Source organism: Cryptomeria japonica, chromosome 11 (genome assembly GCF_030272615.1).
Source record: "Cryptomeria japonica chromosome 11, Sugi_1.0, whole genome shotgun sequence".
Classification (NCBI taxonomy): Eukaryota; Viridiplantae; Streptophyta; class Pinopsida; order Cupressales; family Cupressaceae; genus Cryptomeria; species Cryptomeria japonica.
In genome coordinates this window covers 352,468,945-352,486,288 of record NC_081415.1, presented here as the reverse complement: position 1 = coordinate 352,486,288, position 17,344 = coordinate 352,468,945, and the positions used below count along the sequence as shown (strand labels likewise).

General features: G+C 35.2%; 1 protein-coding gene across 2 annotated transcripts in view; it reads right to left on the bottom strand.

Annotated features, from left to right (window-relative positions):
* LOC131079896 (calmodulin-binding receptor-like cytoplasmic kinase 3) overlaps window positions 1–6,527 on the bottom strand; it is a 59,601-nt gene extending 53,074 nt beyond the window's left edge. For both annotated transcript variants that reach the window (XM_058017939.2, XM_058017940.2), the window contains exon 1: window positions 6,024–6,527. In XM_058017939.2, coding sequence (XP_057873922.2) covers window positions 6,024–6,315 — 292 coding nt within the window. In that variant the 5' untranslated portion in view covers window positions 6,316–6,527. The remainder of the gene's footprint in view (window positions 1–6,023) is intronic.
* Window positions 6,528–17,344: the final 10,817 nt, after the last annotated feature.

Sequence of the window (17,344 nt, the reverse complement as noted above, 5' to 3'; positions counted from 1 at the left end):
TGAGGAAAATAAATAAAAACTTGTTAATAACTAATTGAAGAATATCAATCAATTTTATTTTATTGAAATAGATCAAGTAGGGGACATTACAAATGGTATCAGAGCTTTAATCCTGCCATCCTGCAGGGTAAAGATGAATCAATGAACCATTCTAGTTAATAAGAAAAAATCTAACAATACATGTATTCACGTATATGCTCCGTGTTTGCATATATCCATGTGTATGCTTCGTGTTTTACATGTGTATGCTCTGTGTTTTTTATTCATATTGGTGGATGACTTTGTTTGAGAAAATAAAAATTTACATTGCTTGAGGACAAGCAAATTTGGGAAGGGCGGACTGTAATGTCCCTACTTTGAAATATAATTTAATAATAAATAATTAAAAAATTAAAATACAAAAGAATAAATATAAAAATTACAATTAAAATAGAAAAGAATATAATTAAATATAATTAAAATTTGATTAAAGCTAATGAAAGGTCAAAAGGCATGAAATGATAAGTTGCGACTCCCTCAAATGTGAGATATAAAAGGGAGAAAAGAAACTCATTTGAGGGGGGAAGAATTTGAAAAATGAGAGTGCAAATCTGATTTAAATAAGAAGTGCAGATCTGATTATTAAAGGTTGTGTCCCTTTCAAAGGGCAGAAATAATGAGGAGTTGCACTCTTTCAAAAGGTGCTAATGGTGAAAGGGTGTGTATCTTGGCAAAGGGCATGCATGATGAAGAGGTGTGACCTCTCCCTCACATTGAGAGATACAAAGGAAAGGAACTAAAGCATCCAATAACATCACCATGGATTGATAAGAGCAGAACTGTTATTAAGTTACAGGCAGTAATATCTTTGTCCTTGGTGGTATGCATGGGGATGAGCTGAGTATGTATGTTTAATATATGAAACCTGATAATGTTCTTATGCAGAATTAATAGTAATATTAGTATGGACTGCAATATGTATGACAGTCATACTTAATTTCATATATATTCATAATACATAAGAAATTAGTATACTTATAGTCTAAATCATGTTATTACTGTCAGTATTTAAAAAGATGGGAATGAGATGTTCCAAAGAGGGGTAGTCTAAATCCAAGCAATAGGTTAAGTCCCAAGATAGGGTGGGGATCAGCAACCCATAAGCCTTGAGGGCATAGACCCAAGATAGATAAGGGTTTGGGTCTGTAAACTTTGAGGGAACCTGTTGTATTTGGTCTCTAAGCGCTTTGGTAACATACAGAGACCTTTCTCCCATTCAACTGAAATAGTGGCAGGGTCTGATATCTATATTAAAAACTATGAATAATGAAATTAATCATCTAGTGAGGAAAATAAATAAGAACTTGTTAATAACTAATTGAAGAATATTAATCAATTTTATTTTATTGAAATAGATCAAGTAGGGGGCATTACACTTTTTCACAAAATTAAGTATTATTTAATGTCCAGAAAATTTGCTGAATCTGAAATTTTGAAAAATTTTGAGTTAGCCAATTTATTGCCAGATCTAAATTTTAAAAATTTTCAACTATGGTTGATAAATTTAGCAAGATGTGCATTTTAACCCTGTGCAAAAAGAACTGTTACAGGTAGAGAGATGGCTGAATTGTTATTTTCCAATGTTTGGGTGCACTATAGTTGCTCAAGTCCATTGTTTTAGACAAGGATACTCAGTTAGTTGGTAGAATTTGGTCCACTTTGTCAAAGAATAAGGATACCAGGCTTCAAAATCATGTTGCTTTTCATCCCCAAGAGGATGGACAACAAAAGTTGTGGATAGGCCATCCCCGTGGCTTATACAAAGGTATAACAGCAGGCTCCAAAAGGCATGTGATGAATCTTTTCCATACATACAGCATTTATACAGCATAGTAATCCATTCCTCTACCAGTCAGTCAACTTTCATAGCATGTTCGTGGTATTTGCCTCCAGTCCACTTGATGTTACACTAGAACTGCAAGATGAGCAAAATGGATTGGATTCAAAGGTGGAAAGAGCAAAGAAGTTTGTTGAGAGGATTTGCCAAATCCAGCTAAACCTAAAAGAACAACTAGAGGGATCTCAGTTGAAGTCCGAAACAAGTTATGAGCAGCACCATGTAAAACATCATCTCAAAGTGGGAGTATCAGTAAGGAGTAGATGTTCCTTATGCAAAGAGTGGCAGTTACAAGGACAAACCCTCCATGTTGGATGAAGAAGAAGATCCAATACTATGTGATGTCCCCAGCAAGACTCTATCCAGTATTGTTATTATTAAGAAAGCTCCTGGTATTATCTTTATAATGAAGTTGATAGCATACAAGATTAAGCAAGATTGTTGGCCAAGTCTATGAACAGCAAGGCATGACCAACTATGGATAGCCAAATAATATGATTAACAAAGATGGTCAACATTGCTTATGAAGACAGCGCCGATATTACATCTAAGGTAGTGAACTACTGTCAATGGACAAACACACAACAGTATGTTCAAATAGCGATCAGATTTAGACATGAAAGACAACAATATTAAATAGTGATTATAGCAATACAAAGATCGGTTCCACACAATATAGTTGACTCAGTATGAGATGATGGTCAATTCATTAATTCGCAGCAGTCAGCTGATTCCATACAGCGATCATATAAGTATTCATAAACACCAATTAAAGTCAAACTTAATTCATCTTAAGAATTCCATTGTGGAGCGTAAATACATTGCCGAGGAAATATATATGTGGGTCATTGCTTGTACTGGTGACGGAAGGATAAATCATCGGCCATTGTTGAAGTATGGACAGTAACCATTATCAAAGACAGCGGTTGAAATCATCAAAGAACAGATTTACACAAATTAATGATTATGGTCAATAATATGTAGCAAAGTCGTTTGCAGCAATTTAATGTTGGGGAGTGGTGTGATTTGAAGAAATACGAGTTTCTAAAAGAGTGTGAAGTTCATAATACATAAAGTGCGATTTCATCAATCCAAGATACGATTTACATCCTTGACCAATATTCTTAAACTTCTCCAATTATTAAGAGATGCAATTATGTTTAAAGCAAACAGTTTTAATTAAAGCATTCAGGAAAAGCCACGTTGTCTTTACATTGGAAAGTCACAACCTTTCCATGAGGATGAATTTATTGGGAATTATCGGGGGAGATATCGGCTGAGGAGGAGAGAAAACACAAAGATAGACCAAATCTGACGCACGTCAGATTTGTCTACCTTTGCAAAAACCAACTACTAATACAAATATGATCGGTAAATTCTTATAGGCAAAATGGAGTAACACACATCTGAGGATTATTCCATCGATCTGTTTATTATTAATCAGTCATTTAAATGTATATGAGCACAATTAGAGAGGAAATATGAGCAGACTTTGGAAATATTTATATTTACAGAAGGCCATCAAGATAAGTTCCATTTTCAGAACTAACCTTAGAACTTTATGTGGAATTTTAAAATGAATTTTTTTCAGATTTACTGAAATTATATAATTACAATTCTCATTTTGATTTGGAATTGTTGTCTCGGGAGTAAATCAAGGAAATTCCATTTGGGGACTTTACATAGTACCCTCATAGGATGGCTTGGTCTATTACGAGCAGATGATTCTTTCTGAGGATGTGGTGCTACAGCAAAGAGGAGAGAGACCATAAGGGGAGTCCAAGAGTCTAAGCAAGTGGCATTCAAAGGACAAATGATGAAGCAAGCACAATGGTACTCCAAGTAGAAAATGGTGGAATTGTTTTCTCGCTTGGTGCCTCGTTGAGCTTTTGCAGGATTAAATGCATCTACATGAAGTGAGGTATGAACCATAAGGATCCCAGAAGTTGTCAAGAACAATAATTGAAGGTTTTCCTGAAATTTCAAAATCTGTAAGTACTCATTATTTTGGCACAGTCAAAACCACCGGTTTCACAAAGGCACTGGTTTTAAAACACAGTGGCAGTTCACAGGCAGTTTCAACACCGCTGGAGCAGTTTCAAACTGTTGGGAAGTAGCGATTTCACATCAATGCAAGAAATAGTCATGGGAAACAAACAGTCATGTCTTTTAAAATTCCAGATCACTTGAGGAGGCTTCTGCTGCACAGGAGAGGCTTCCAAAATCCTACTTACGAGTGTGGGAATGACATTGATGAGTTTCAGAGGTTTAAGCATTGGACTGTTTGCAACTTGCACAATGAGGATTCAGCTATTGTACAAGGAAGCTGGATAATGAACATAGAACAACCATATTGTCGCATTCCACTCTTTGTAACTTGTTTCTCAATTTATACATTCAGGTAGATGAGCTATTTGGCCACTACCAGCCATTTTTTTCTCCGTTTGGAGATTTCCAGGGTGAAATCTGAGTGTTATCTGTGTGTATGTTCTTTTTGGATATTGATATAAGTTGTTTGCACAATCAACCTTACTTCTAGGACAATTTCAGATCATTCCAATCCAGGCAATTACGGGTCAGTTTTTATTATTTAGCCTTCTTTCCAAGAATAGCTGTTACGACCTAGACAAGTAGAATGCATATTCTATGGCAAAGGCATAGACAGAAAAATAGAAGAGAAGCGCATCATTGTTGTAATTGCAGCATGCTATGTATGTACTTGTGTAGAGAATGATCTAAACGTCAGGAAAGTATCCATCATGTTGATGGCTTAGTTGCAAATTGTGTAAATATCAATGTATAGGAAAGCAACATATAAGTCTCAAGTCAATCTCCCCCATTATGATCTGACAGACAGTAACCATCAGCTTATGTGCAAATTTCTATGTTCGGCGAGGGCATATCCCGATCCCTCAGCTAGCCATCTCCATCACTATGCTATTTTTCCATTCAAATACAATTTCTAGTACAATTAAGAGGCACTTTTCGGCATCTCCTTTTTGCGTTCCCACCTTTTCCCGTCTCGAAATAAGGCAACTCAAGCATAGATATGAATAGAAATATGGAACCCGAGATGGTCATAAAATGAACTCTACGATGTATCTTCTTTGTATCCTTCACTCAAAACATAATAACTAATCTTGTCCTGAATCCTTGTGTATAACTATACTTGAATTAGCCTGACTACATTGATTGTTTCCCTTGTAGCTATATCGGATATCTACAGAGAGAGGTGAGAGAACTCGTATAAGCAACAATAAGCAAGACACGTCCACAGAACAAGGCCAAGGCTGAAGAGAAAGAAAGACAATTGCAACGAACAACTTCTTAAAAGAGGTATAAATTTATCACATTTAACGTTCATAATGACCCATGCTAGTATAAAACAATGTTATACTGCAAAAGTAAATAAAAAGTTAATCGTTAGACATGTCCTATTAGAAAAGCGTAGATGGATTTTATAAAAATGTAAAGACCACTTAGAAAGCCAATGAGTTCACGCGGATAAGTGGGCAGTCATTCAGATGAAAATGCCATTTACATCAGCCTAAAGCTCACTTGGAATCGACTCAAATAAAAAAGATTGGACTAGAAACATCTAGAGAGGAAACTACAAGAGCTTACAAATCGCACAAATAAAACTACTCGTATTATAATCTAAGAATCAAAAATAAAATAACTATTAAAAATTAGACGCACAAGTGCCCCCCACATCAGATCATTATATTATCTTAACAAGCAGGCAGCCAGACCTACACCTTGTGTCTTCCTTGAAAGAATGAGTTCCCTTTCTAGCAACACCTACTAATGCATAGAACATCATAAGACGGTATCCCCCCTCTTTTAGTGTAAATTTCTTCCCATCTCTTTCTTTCTGGGATTCGGGGTTTGTGGGTAAGGCACTTTTCATTTGACAGCTTTTTTAATTCTGGAATTTTATTATAATATTTGTTTAAATTTCAAAGGACGGCACAAGCATGTGTTTGAATTGCAAAAACCTTGGAGCAGCGCTCTTAAGGCCAAGGGCCACTTACCAGCAAAATCAAATTCTACAGTATTCAGTTCACATATATGACACCCACATCAAAATTGCATGATTTAGTCCTCAATCCTAATAGCAATGTAAAGAAAAGGAATATAAATATACCTCTAGCTGTAGCAGGAGCAGGAATTGGACAGGATAAGTAAAAGAAGTCAAAGGTGCAAATAGTACGGCCCAGAATACCCCAATTTTCTGTGTCTGGAGATGGGCAGAAGCAGGCATTCCTTAAGGCTGATGCAAGAGCTTCACAAAAAACCCATCTCTCCCTCTCTATGTACACACCGCATCCCGATGACTCAAAATCCGGAATCTGGCATGCCCTCAGCTCATTCAAACACATGCTCATCCCACCAATTAAAAGATGCGCCGCTAATATCAACCTCAATATGAACACCATCTCGATTGCCTACATTACATTCATCTTAATCTTAGAGACATGCTTCTTCACGCGATCATCCTACTCACAGCATTCAATTGTACACATCTTTGGGTTTTTGAGTGGCTCAAAATTCTTTTTTAAATTACATAAAGTTGTTCAATTTCACTCATTCAAAGTCTCTATTTCTGCGATTTTGACCTTTCCTTTATTTCTGCCTTCCATGATGCGGCGGCTTCGCTCTTTCTTTTTTTTTCATTAATTATTAATATCTAAGAGAAATTGAATGGATTTTTTATAATGAGTGACTTTTTTTTTTCTGCTATAATTTAATATAGAATAGAAAACTTATAGTATTTACAAGGTTAAAGAGAGTTTAAGGAATAGTAAGGTCTATAGTCTTTATTAAAATATTTTCCTAAATTGTTATTCATTCATTATTTAATTTAATGATGATTTTTTTCCTAAATTGTTATTCATTCATTATTTAATTTAATGATGATTTTTTTCCGTCATCTTTTTTTGAATAAATATTGTAAACTAAATGAAGTGTAATTAGCTTAGATGTAATTATGAACTTCACATTCTAAAATAAAATATTTTTCTAATTTAATTACTCCAATTATATAAAAAGAAAATCTCTCCTCACAATCTAGAGCTCGATGTGTGAGGTGAGGTGGAACGCCGCCATTTTAGAATGTCATTAATGGAATGAAGTGGTAATTAGTTGATGGGATAGGGGTCGAATGAGTAATAAAACTTGTGGATGGTGTTATGGAGCCCACATTTGTGGATGGATGGTGAATGTAAGTCAGGATGGATGGTGAATGTAAGTCAGGATGGAAGCCTTTTTTTCCCTGGTAACACCACAACAACAGTTAGCGTTAATGGGCGAAATCAGCGAAAAAAGGATGAAGAACCTCTTTAAATTTGATGATGATATTTTCTTATAGATTATGGAGGTACTTCTTGGCAAAGATCTCATGGTGACAGAGCATAAATATTGGACAAATATTGATATTGTTTCAATGGTTGCGGCATGGGGATTAGAGGTGGGACAAAAGGAAGATGTAGAATGGGTTTAAAGGGATGTGTGGCAGAAGATTGGTTGTATGGGCTTCAATCTATGTTGGAAAGGGCTATTACAAGATGGGATTCATGATGGCGGAGGGGAACAAATGTTCGGATGATACTCCCCAACAATTCACGTCTTTCATTCGATGGGCAAAGGGGATGAACAAAGATGAGCATCGGTCAAAAGCTTTCCTTGATTGGGATTCTTTGATGCATTTTTTACATGAGAAGGAGAAAGAGCTAGCCAGAGGCAAGAGAAAGTATGGAACAAAGGAGGAGCCTGGTGCGATATTTGAGATGAAGGACTACTAGGTCAATGCACCCCTGAAAGCTGTAAGAAAAAAATTGATTCAAATAATGGCAATTTTAATCAATTTTTTTTTTATCAATGGTTTAATTATATATGTATAGGCTTTATGTTTAAAAATGTTATAAAGTATGCATGGATGAATAAGGCAGTCTATTTGGTATAGGGGTAGGGTTTGATGCAAGGCTTTGGCAACTCGTGTTTTTTATCTGTGTAGTTAGTTTTATTGTCAATTTGGATATGGATGTGTAGGTTTGAATCTAGTTTAAGGGGATAGGGTTTAGGTAATGCTCTTACCTTTTTTGGTCATCTCCTTTTTTGAGTTTTGATATAGTTAAATGGAGATGGATGGAAGACACTTAAACTTTGTAATATGTTTTGATTATTAATACAAATATTCTGTTACCGACAAAAAAAAAGTTCTCTCCTCTCACGATCTCTTGCTTTCTATCAGTGGAATTCCTCTTTTGGTATCTTACATATTCTTATATCATACTGAAGGTATCAATGCGAGATAATATTTAATATATCTATGAGAATATTTGCTCTCTTAAGGATATTTGCTTCTATAAAAACATTTTGTTGATGATCATAATTGTGGCTGAATTCATCAAGGTAATATGACCTCTTTCTCCCTAATGTCATTTAGCACAAAGACTTGAAATTTATCTATAACAAGTCATTTAGCACATAGACTTGAAATTTATCTATAACAAGTCATTTAGCACATAGACTTGAAATTTATCTATAACAAAAACTTTTTTTATTTATTTTATATTATTAAGACACACATTCAAATGAATATTCCATTTGTCCATCCACTTGATGTTTTGTTTCATTCAAGGTTTATTTCTCTCATTCAAGACTTATTGATGACAACCTTAGCTTACCTATTTGCCTCCATCTGGTCCAATTTTTGAAGATATCCTAGGAGATGTTGTAATGCTCCGCCAAGAAACCCTAAAGGATGCAACTACAAACACTTGAAAAGAGTGTAAATTTTATTTTTTTAAATAATACATAATGCATAAACGTAAAAGATCAACATTGCAATAGAAGTTGCACATGTGGAAGACTTAACTCAAACTCCTAAAGGGTTTCCCAATGTGAATTACTTAATTAAACTAATCCTTACTTAAGATCAATTAATCCATCTAATAAATATATTTAACCAATAGGAACTTAGTTACACTAATCAATTATTGTTTTCATACTTTGCACAACATAACAATAACATTACTATACTTCAATCATGTTAACACATTCAATTGCATTGCATTAATGAACTTAATTAAATATAGAAATCCTAACATCTAATTCTCAACATAATACATTGCAAGGATAACATAATATTACAATTGCACTTAATACATCAAGTCTCATACGAATTATATAATGTTTACATCAAATTACAATTGCCATGAAGGCATACATATAACATATGATACAACCAACCACATAAGGTTCCAAGAGATACAAATATGAACCAAGAAGAACAAGAAGGATCCAACTGGTACAATAGAATGAAATGAATCCAAGAGAAACATCTGGAGCACTTGCGAAGCTAATCCCTTGCAAGAAGGCATGAACAAAATACACAATGGAAAGTGGCACTAACACCCAACCATGTGGCCCAAAAAGGAACCACCCCTCCGTGCTAGGAGATAGTAATAAGGCCCTCGAGAAAACCACAATAAAAGCATCACATGGTCTAACATGTACATCGGGTACTCACACAAGGCATAAGAATACAAATATGACTCTCACAAGAGTGCTCCAAGTAAAGCCAACACAAAACTACACACTAGTGAACATAAGGGAAGAGTGTCATCGCATAGCTGGTATAGGTTATCCTAACAGGCCTCCATAGGCCCCGACCCCCATCCTGGGTTATCCTAGTAGCCTCTCCCAAACCCCTAGCCTCCATCCATGACTCATGCGGACCCAACAAACCTTTTGTGAAGACAAGGTAGTTGATTTGCCATTTCAGGGCTTCCCACTGCATCTTGAGTTTGTACTAGCACTCAACCATGAGCGGGGCACAATTAGTCTTGATTAATGTTTGAAACCCAACCTCAGTTTATTAATCAAGTTATCACTTATTACTCAACTTCCAAGGGATTATCCTGGCAGCCAGTTTGGGCCCCCGCCCCCACGTAGAAGTCACTCTTCCTTATGACACTACACAACCTCCAAAGAACCCCAAGGCAAAACATAGAAGCCAACTAACACAAGGAGTTCAAAAACAAAACTGAAGAACAACTTGGTTATGCAAACCTTCTACCAAGGTTAAACCAACAAGAGGTGTGAAACGAACAACTAGCCTATTCACGAGACAAGACCACAACCAAAATAAAGCAAGTACGACCACAATCAAAACTTAACCAAATCAACTTGCACGATAGACTCACATTCAACAACATACCAACATGACACGAGAATAACTCTTTCAAATCCACACCAAAATCCACCAATCAGAGTAAATACTCAAAAGGGTACACTTGTACTCTAAACACATCCAAGTTAAGGAATCATAATAATCGCTCAAAATATAATTAGAAGTTAATATTATCTAGTGGCAGCTCTTTCAATAAATTGATTCCTTCGTGATAAGAAAGTTCACAATAGGGTATAACGCATAAAAAGGGTCTAAGTAAACACACACCCAAATAGATTTGCTCAATGCTTGATTTAAAAACCATACACCCTTTTAAAAGGATAAAAGAAACTCGTGGACTAAATAAGCCATCATTTAAAACAAATATAAATCATTTCAATTAAAACCAATTTGGCTATAAACAATTTCTATTTGCCTTCAAATTTCTAATTAATAAAAATAGCAATTAAATACCTTTGAAAACTAAAATCATTATTTAAATCAAAATGAACCTTTTCAATTAAAAAACATATCGACTAAAATTAATTGATGACTATTCATATAGTCTTTATTTTCACTAAATAAATTACGATTGTATCGAATCAATCTTAACATTTACTTCATATTGCTAATTTCAAAATACATATCACACACACACACACACACACACACACACACACACACACACACAGATATATATATATATAATTACATAGATATTTATTTATTAAATTTGAAATCCGAAAACCATTTTAAAAATCAATATCCACTAAACCTCATATCAATTTAAAAATTACACACTTATATATATATATATATATATATATATATATATATATATAATCACATTTTAATACATATCGAAAAGCACATGGCAGGAAAAAAATTTTACGACGAATTAATTTTAAAAAAAATGAAATGCCCTGGCATTCTCCCCAACGCGTGGAGGAAGGAGCCTCCACAACAGTGGAGAGCTCCCCCCATGGTGTGGGGTGAGGAGCCTCCCCCCCCCTCGCCCCCACGGCTTTGGTGAGGGGACACCATAGCAATGGTGCCCTCTCCCCACCACTGTGGGTTGAGAGGTACCATGGTTGTGGTGCCCTCTCTCCACATCGTGGGGTTTGGGCTCAACACCCCCCCCCCACACAATTTCTTTTTTTTTTAATTTAAAAAAAAAATATTCTCCTCTCTAAAATGCAGCATATATATATATTTTAAATTATTTTCTCTGTTAACTTAGCAGAGATATTAATAAATCAGACAAAGAGTTGTAATAACAAAATTTCCAAACCCATTTTAATAATTCCTGGGATCCAGCAAGTTAAAAACCACAACAACAATTCCATAAAGCTATGTCTTCCTGGAGATTGTTGAAATTTGAAATCTTGTTTCTATCTGGCCTTTCAAATCAATTTTTTTTTAAAAATGAACTCACACACAAGCTAGATAAAATAGCAAACCCCCCACAATTTCAAATTCACAAAACACAACACAAAAGCCAGGAAAGACAACACATGAAATGATAAACAAAATTCCCCATCCATTCTTTCTTCCCAAACAGAGAGGAAACCAGAAAAACCAACAACTGACAAACAAACACAAATAAACAAACAGAGGTTTTAAAATTCCAACCTTCCATAGCTATCCTGGGAGAGAAATTTGATGAAGAGCCATCCCAATCCTCCCAAAATTGCCAAAGTTCACACCAAACCCCAATTACCAGTAGAGAGGAAAAATTTTCCTAGAGTGAGAAAGGGATTCCCTTCCTTTTGAAAAATTTCCCAAATTATAAAGCAATTCACCCAAAAATCTATTTTAGGGCACAAATTCATTTTTTTATCAAATTTGAAAATCTAATTTTTTATTCAAAACATTTACATGACTATATTTAAAATTCTATTATTTTTTTAACACAAAAGCCAATAGATATTTTAATAACTAATAAGTAAAAATCAACTTTCTTTCTCTTTTATTTTTTTAAAACAAATACTCAAGACAAAATATAAATTTCCACTAATAATTCAACAATTGCTTTAACTAAACAATTAAGAATAATTGATTATCTAATTAACCACAAAAGTGCTCTAAACTTATTTTATTCTTAATTTCAATTTAATAAACACGACACACGTTGATTATTAATAATCATACGGTATTAATAATTAATTATTCATTAACTAATGCAAGAAGAGAATAATTAAATACACAAAACGCATAACACACAGCACTCAACTTAAACAAAATAAAAGACATGACCCACATACCAACGTTAGAAAAGTGGCCTACTTGGTGATCCGACAAGGTTGACAAATGACTGATGATGCTCACAATCGAGCAAGATTAGGGGTGACATTAGGGCCTTAAAACCATCTCCTCCACTTACATCAGATTAATTAGGTACACTCAGACCTGTGGAGCCAGGTGGAGTTGGTACCTTGTACCTGCAATTCCTGCATCACCAAACCATGCATGCATATATATACAAACATGGTAAACACACTGATGAAGGAGAATCATGACTTTTCGTGTCTCACCGAAATGAGTGATGGGAAATCATCTCCTCACACCCCATACACTACCCACACATACATGACGACATATAAATAGTGCAACTCACACAAGAAGTAAATATGTTATTCCATTGTTAGTTACACATAAATAAACTTAACATTTCATCATTTATAATATACAATGCATAAGCAGAGTTTACATCTACTCATTCAAAGAAATAGTGCCTAATCAACATCTCCTCCTCAATAAGCAATAATGCATAATCGTATTCACCAAATCACACTCCAAAGCATTATACTAGAATAACACATCACAATCATAATGAATCAACCTTCCACGTAAGCCACTGAAATTTCAACCATGGTCAACGGGGTCAAAAGGGTCTGATTAGGGTAGGGGTACTACATTCTCCCCCCCTAGGGTTTGACTTACTCTTGGAAGTCGCAAGGCTAGAATGGGACAACAAGGACACCTAATTCATAGCACTCACATATCATAACCAAAAATCTTAACTTATCTTAAGGAGAATGCAATCTACAAAATCAATATACTAATGTATAGAAATCAATATCCAAGTCATCTAACTTAACATAAACATTTCCTACCTTTTATAAATCAATTAGTTAACATTGAACAATCTTCTTTTTACGTTCCTCAATTACGGAAATCAATGTGTTAAAAGAGTTACAACAAAATGTGTCATCTTTTATTACCTAGGTTAAACATACTGACACCCTTATTCAACTTCTAGGAACCACTATTCCCACATACAATCATCCAAGAAAAGATCTTCTACATAAATCTGTATCCAAAAGTATACATGTATCATATTGTAAATTCATCATAACATTATATCCAGACATGAAAACATTTATTTTAAATCAATAAGCATCATAAAAATGATATTTACATGTTTACTATAACATCCTAATTATACACACTTCCCTGCATTACCAGGTTAGCCACAACATACTTTCAAATCTAACTCTAAAATTCAGTCATAACTAATATTTCACACTACCTATAAGGTACATAATGCATACACATTACATGAATAAAGGCTCTTGGTACAAAATCACGTCAACAACAACACTAAACATCACTCCTAAGGCAAGATACAACCTCATACAAAAGAAGAAAGGAATATAATTACCTACATCCAACCATCTAATGTCTACTTAATTTCATTTAGAACTCATGTAGACTTTTCAAACACTCGACGAAAATAATAAGTCCACGGATCATCGATATTTATCTAAAATTTATCACACAATTAACTAGATCCAGTTCACACTTTTTCCTACCACATCTTATACTTCAGATGATTACAAACCAATTTCATCAAAGAAAATACACTTATTTCCTTAACTAATCTCATTATTTATTTAGTTACCGCATTATGCCTAGAATCACTCTTTGCGGTGTTCTCCCTTAACACACTATCAAAGGTTCAAGTGAACATGATAGATATAACACTTAACACATAACCAGGGCCATCCAATACAAACATTCAAAATGACCACCAGAGATCTCAAAAGAACGTCATCCAAATGATGATTGCCAAATGCGATGATAAATAAGAAAAATGCCGGCAATTTTGATTATTAACAAAATTGAGAACATGACAAATGCCAAATTTAAATAAAAAGAAACGAGAATTTAGTGGTCATTTCGTCATAAGAAATCTCAAAAAAAAAATGCTAGCCCCAAAGCCACAAAACACAAGTCAAAAGACAGTCAAAACATTGTCGCAATAAAACATGAAACAAAGTGACCATTTTCAGTCACATCATAGGGAGTAACTGCTACACAACACCCAAGATCACACATCTCAAGTGCGTTAGAGAATAAATAATAGACACTAAGGCTCTTAGACTAACTACTATACTTTAATACCATACAATCTCTATCACAAATATCACCTCCCCAACATTATTCTTTATCCATATTACTAGAATTCCCAAATAGAATAAGGTAAGGAAGTAACATCGTTTCTATATTTTCTCTAACCAAACACTATATTCTTATAGTTCTTAACAATTACACAAAAGTTTTGTGAAGCTAAGAATTCTATTTTCAAGATAAAATGGACTCACAAAAGATTAATTTCCTATTCTCCACACACGTTCTATAATCAGTGATAAGATTATCTTAATCAAAACTCCTTCCTCATCATGATCTATCAAACATCTAAATTTCATGGACTACCTATAGAGTATATGCAAAAAGTATTCCTTTTACTTACTTAATTGACATGATGCACTAATAGGCAAAACAAAACACTTTGGTCTTCGATGCAGAATGAAACAAACCTTCCCTAGTACATGACTCATAATTATTCGTTTACAAACAATCAATTATTTCTATAAATCTTCATAACTAGATAGAGAGAAGGGGGATAAAAATTTGATAGTCAATCAATTCACACATATGCACGTAAACTAACTAGTGGAGGAGCACCTTCAAACCAAACCATCACTCATGGTATGCCATGAGTATAAGGATGTAACTAGGTCTTTAGATGTGTCAAGGTCTTGAGTATGGACCTCTTTTGATTTTGAACTTTTGTTTTGTAATAAGACCCACTTTGTAAGGCCATTGACATGTTTGGCACTTATAAGCCTGCATGGTCAAATCTGGTCAATAGGGTCAAGAATGAATAGGAATAGGAGTTTTGAATGTTTTGAGTCACTTTGGATCATGTGGAATCAAAAATAGTTGGATTGTTAATGTGGATGATCAAAATCATCAAGTTGACAAGAATGTTGCTTGGCAACATTCTTGACAACATAATGTAACCTTTGTCTTTCGACCAACCACTCCTCCCAACGGTCATAAAATTTTAAAAATCAGTTGGGGGAGTTAGTTGAGACATATTTAAGTCCCACAAAGCCAAAGACATGACATTTAGAGAAGGTTAGAGAAAGTTTGGAGATTGAAGTTGAATGAAAACACACATTTTCCTGCAAATTCACGATCTTTGTGCAATTCTTGTGGTGTTGTCAGATTGGGAATGCAATAATCTATGCATATAAACATAGTAGGACGTGTTAAGATCATTTTGGCTTTGGTGGCATTCATTTTGGTGGAGTTTATGACGTTCTAGAGATATATCTCTGCTATCGGGTCTGAAACCCTCTTCTCACCCGGGGTTTTATGTTCAAATGCCTCTAACTTGACTCTCCCTTGTGGAAGACTTCTGGCCCTGGGGGAAAGACAAGTTTAGAGGATGTATTTTAAGATTTTAAAATCCTTGTGCAGGAGAGTGTGGAGAGGTGTGAGAAAACATTGACCCTAGTCGAGCATCCTCATGTGACCGACCTGTGTTGAGGAGCAAATTGATGCATACAATGCAAATTTGGGATGGATCAGTCAAACCAATGCTTGAATTGGTGTTTGTAGAGTAAGACAACACTTCCAAGACTATAACCTGACTTGGGGAAGCCATCGGTGGTGTACTTCCTTCGCAAACCTGTCTAATTAGGCCTATAGACCTAATAGGAATGATTTGGGGTTTAGACATTTACCTTGAGGATTGGGATCTGAAATTTTGGAGTCTTGAATAAATTCCAAAAGGGTATCTGAAACCTCTATTTGTTTGGGAAGTCCTTTGTGAGTTTGGAGAATTAAGGTCCAAAAACCAATTAGGTCGACCTAATGCAATTAGGCCTTCCTCAGTAGCCCAATTCGAACAGTCATGGTTGTGGGGCTCATGGGTTATTAAAACCAATTGAATTGATGTATTTATGTGTCGAAGAAACCTTCTGATTCATCCCACAAGTTGGTGAGTGTTTGGTGATACCCTAGCCTTGTAGGTGTTGGGCTTAAGGGGTTGATAGATAAATCTTGTTACACAAATTTCGTGTGATGTCTTTTCTTGTATTGAGAAACCTCAAATCTTGTCTTGAGGGGTAAGTGGAGCCTAGTGTGTGTGCCTAGGCCTAATAACACCAAGTTTCCCTATTGACTCTGCATCATATTGGTATCAGATCGAGTTGGATCACTTGGGGAAAGTGATTTTTGGTGTATGTCCATGGAAGAAAGTGAGGGATAGGCTAGCAACATACCTCCTTAGACTATGTCTCAAGATGACATCAAGAATTTGTTTGAGGAGATGTTTGAAAATAGAGTGAGGGAGTTTGAGAAGGCCAAGGGCAAAGGGAAAGAGGGTGAATGTGACTCTGATGGAGAGGAAGAATAGGGGAGAGAAGAAGAGACCCTAAGGCAAGAAGTTGAGCTACCTGCAAATCAGAGAGCATTCATTGAGGTCCTAAAGTCCATTGGTAGAGAATCCTCATCAAGTAAGGACGACATCCCTATGTTTAGTGGGAAAATGAATGCAGAAGAATTGATGGATTGGATTGAGGCATTGAACAACCATTTTGAATGCAAGGAGACCCTTGAGAATAAGAAGGTTATCTTTGCTAAGTCCAAGATGAAAGGAGCAGCACTCACTTGGTGGAATTACCTCCAAGGTGAGAGGGTGAAGGAAGGTAGAGGTATGATAACCTCATGGGATAGAATGTTGGTAAAAGTGAAGGCACAATTCATCCTAGCCGACTATGAAGTTCAACTCTAGAATATATTGCAAAGTTTGAGACAAAAAGACCTTGATGTGAGTGCATACACCGAGGAGTTCCATAGATTGAGTCTAAGGACCAAACATCATGAGGAGGAACCAGAGAAGGTGGCAAGATATCTTAGCGGATTGAAGTATGGTATTTAGGATGAAATCAGTATCCTAGCACCTGAGATAGTGAATAAGTGCTTTCAATTAGCAC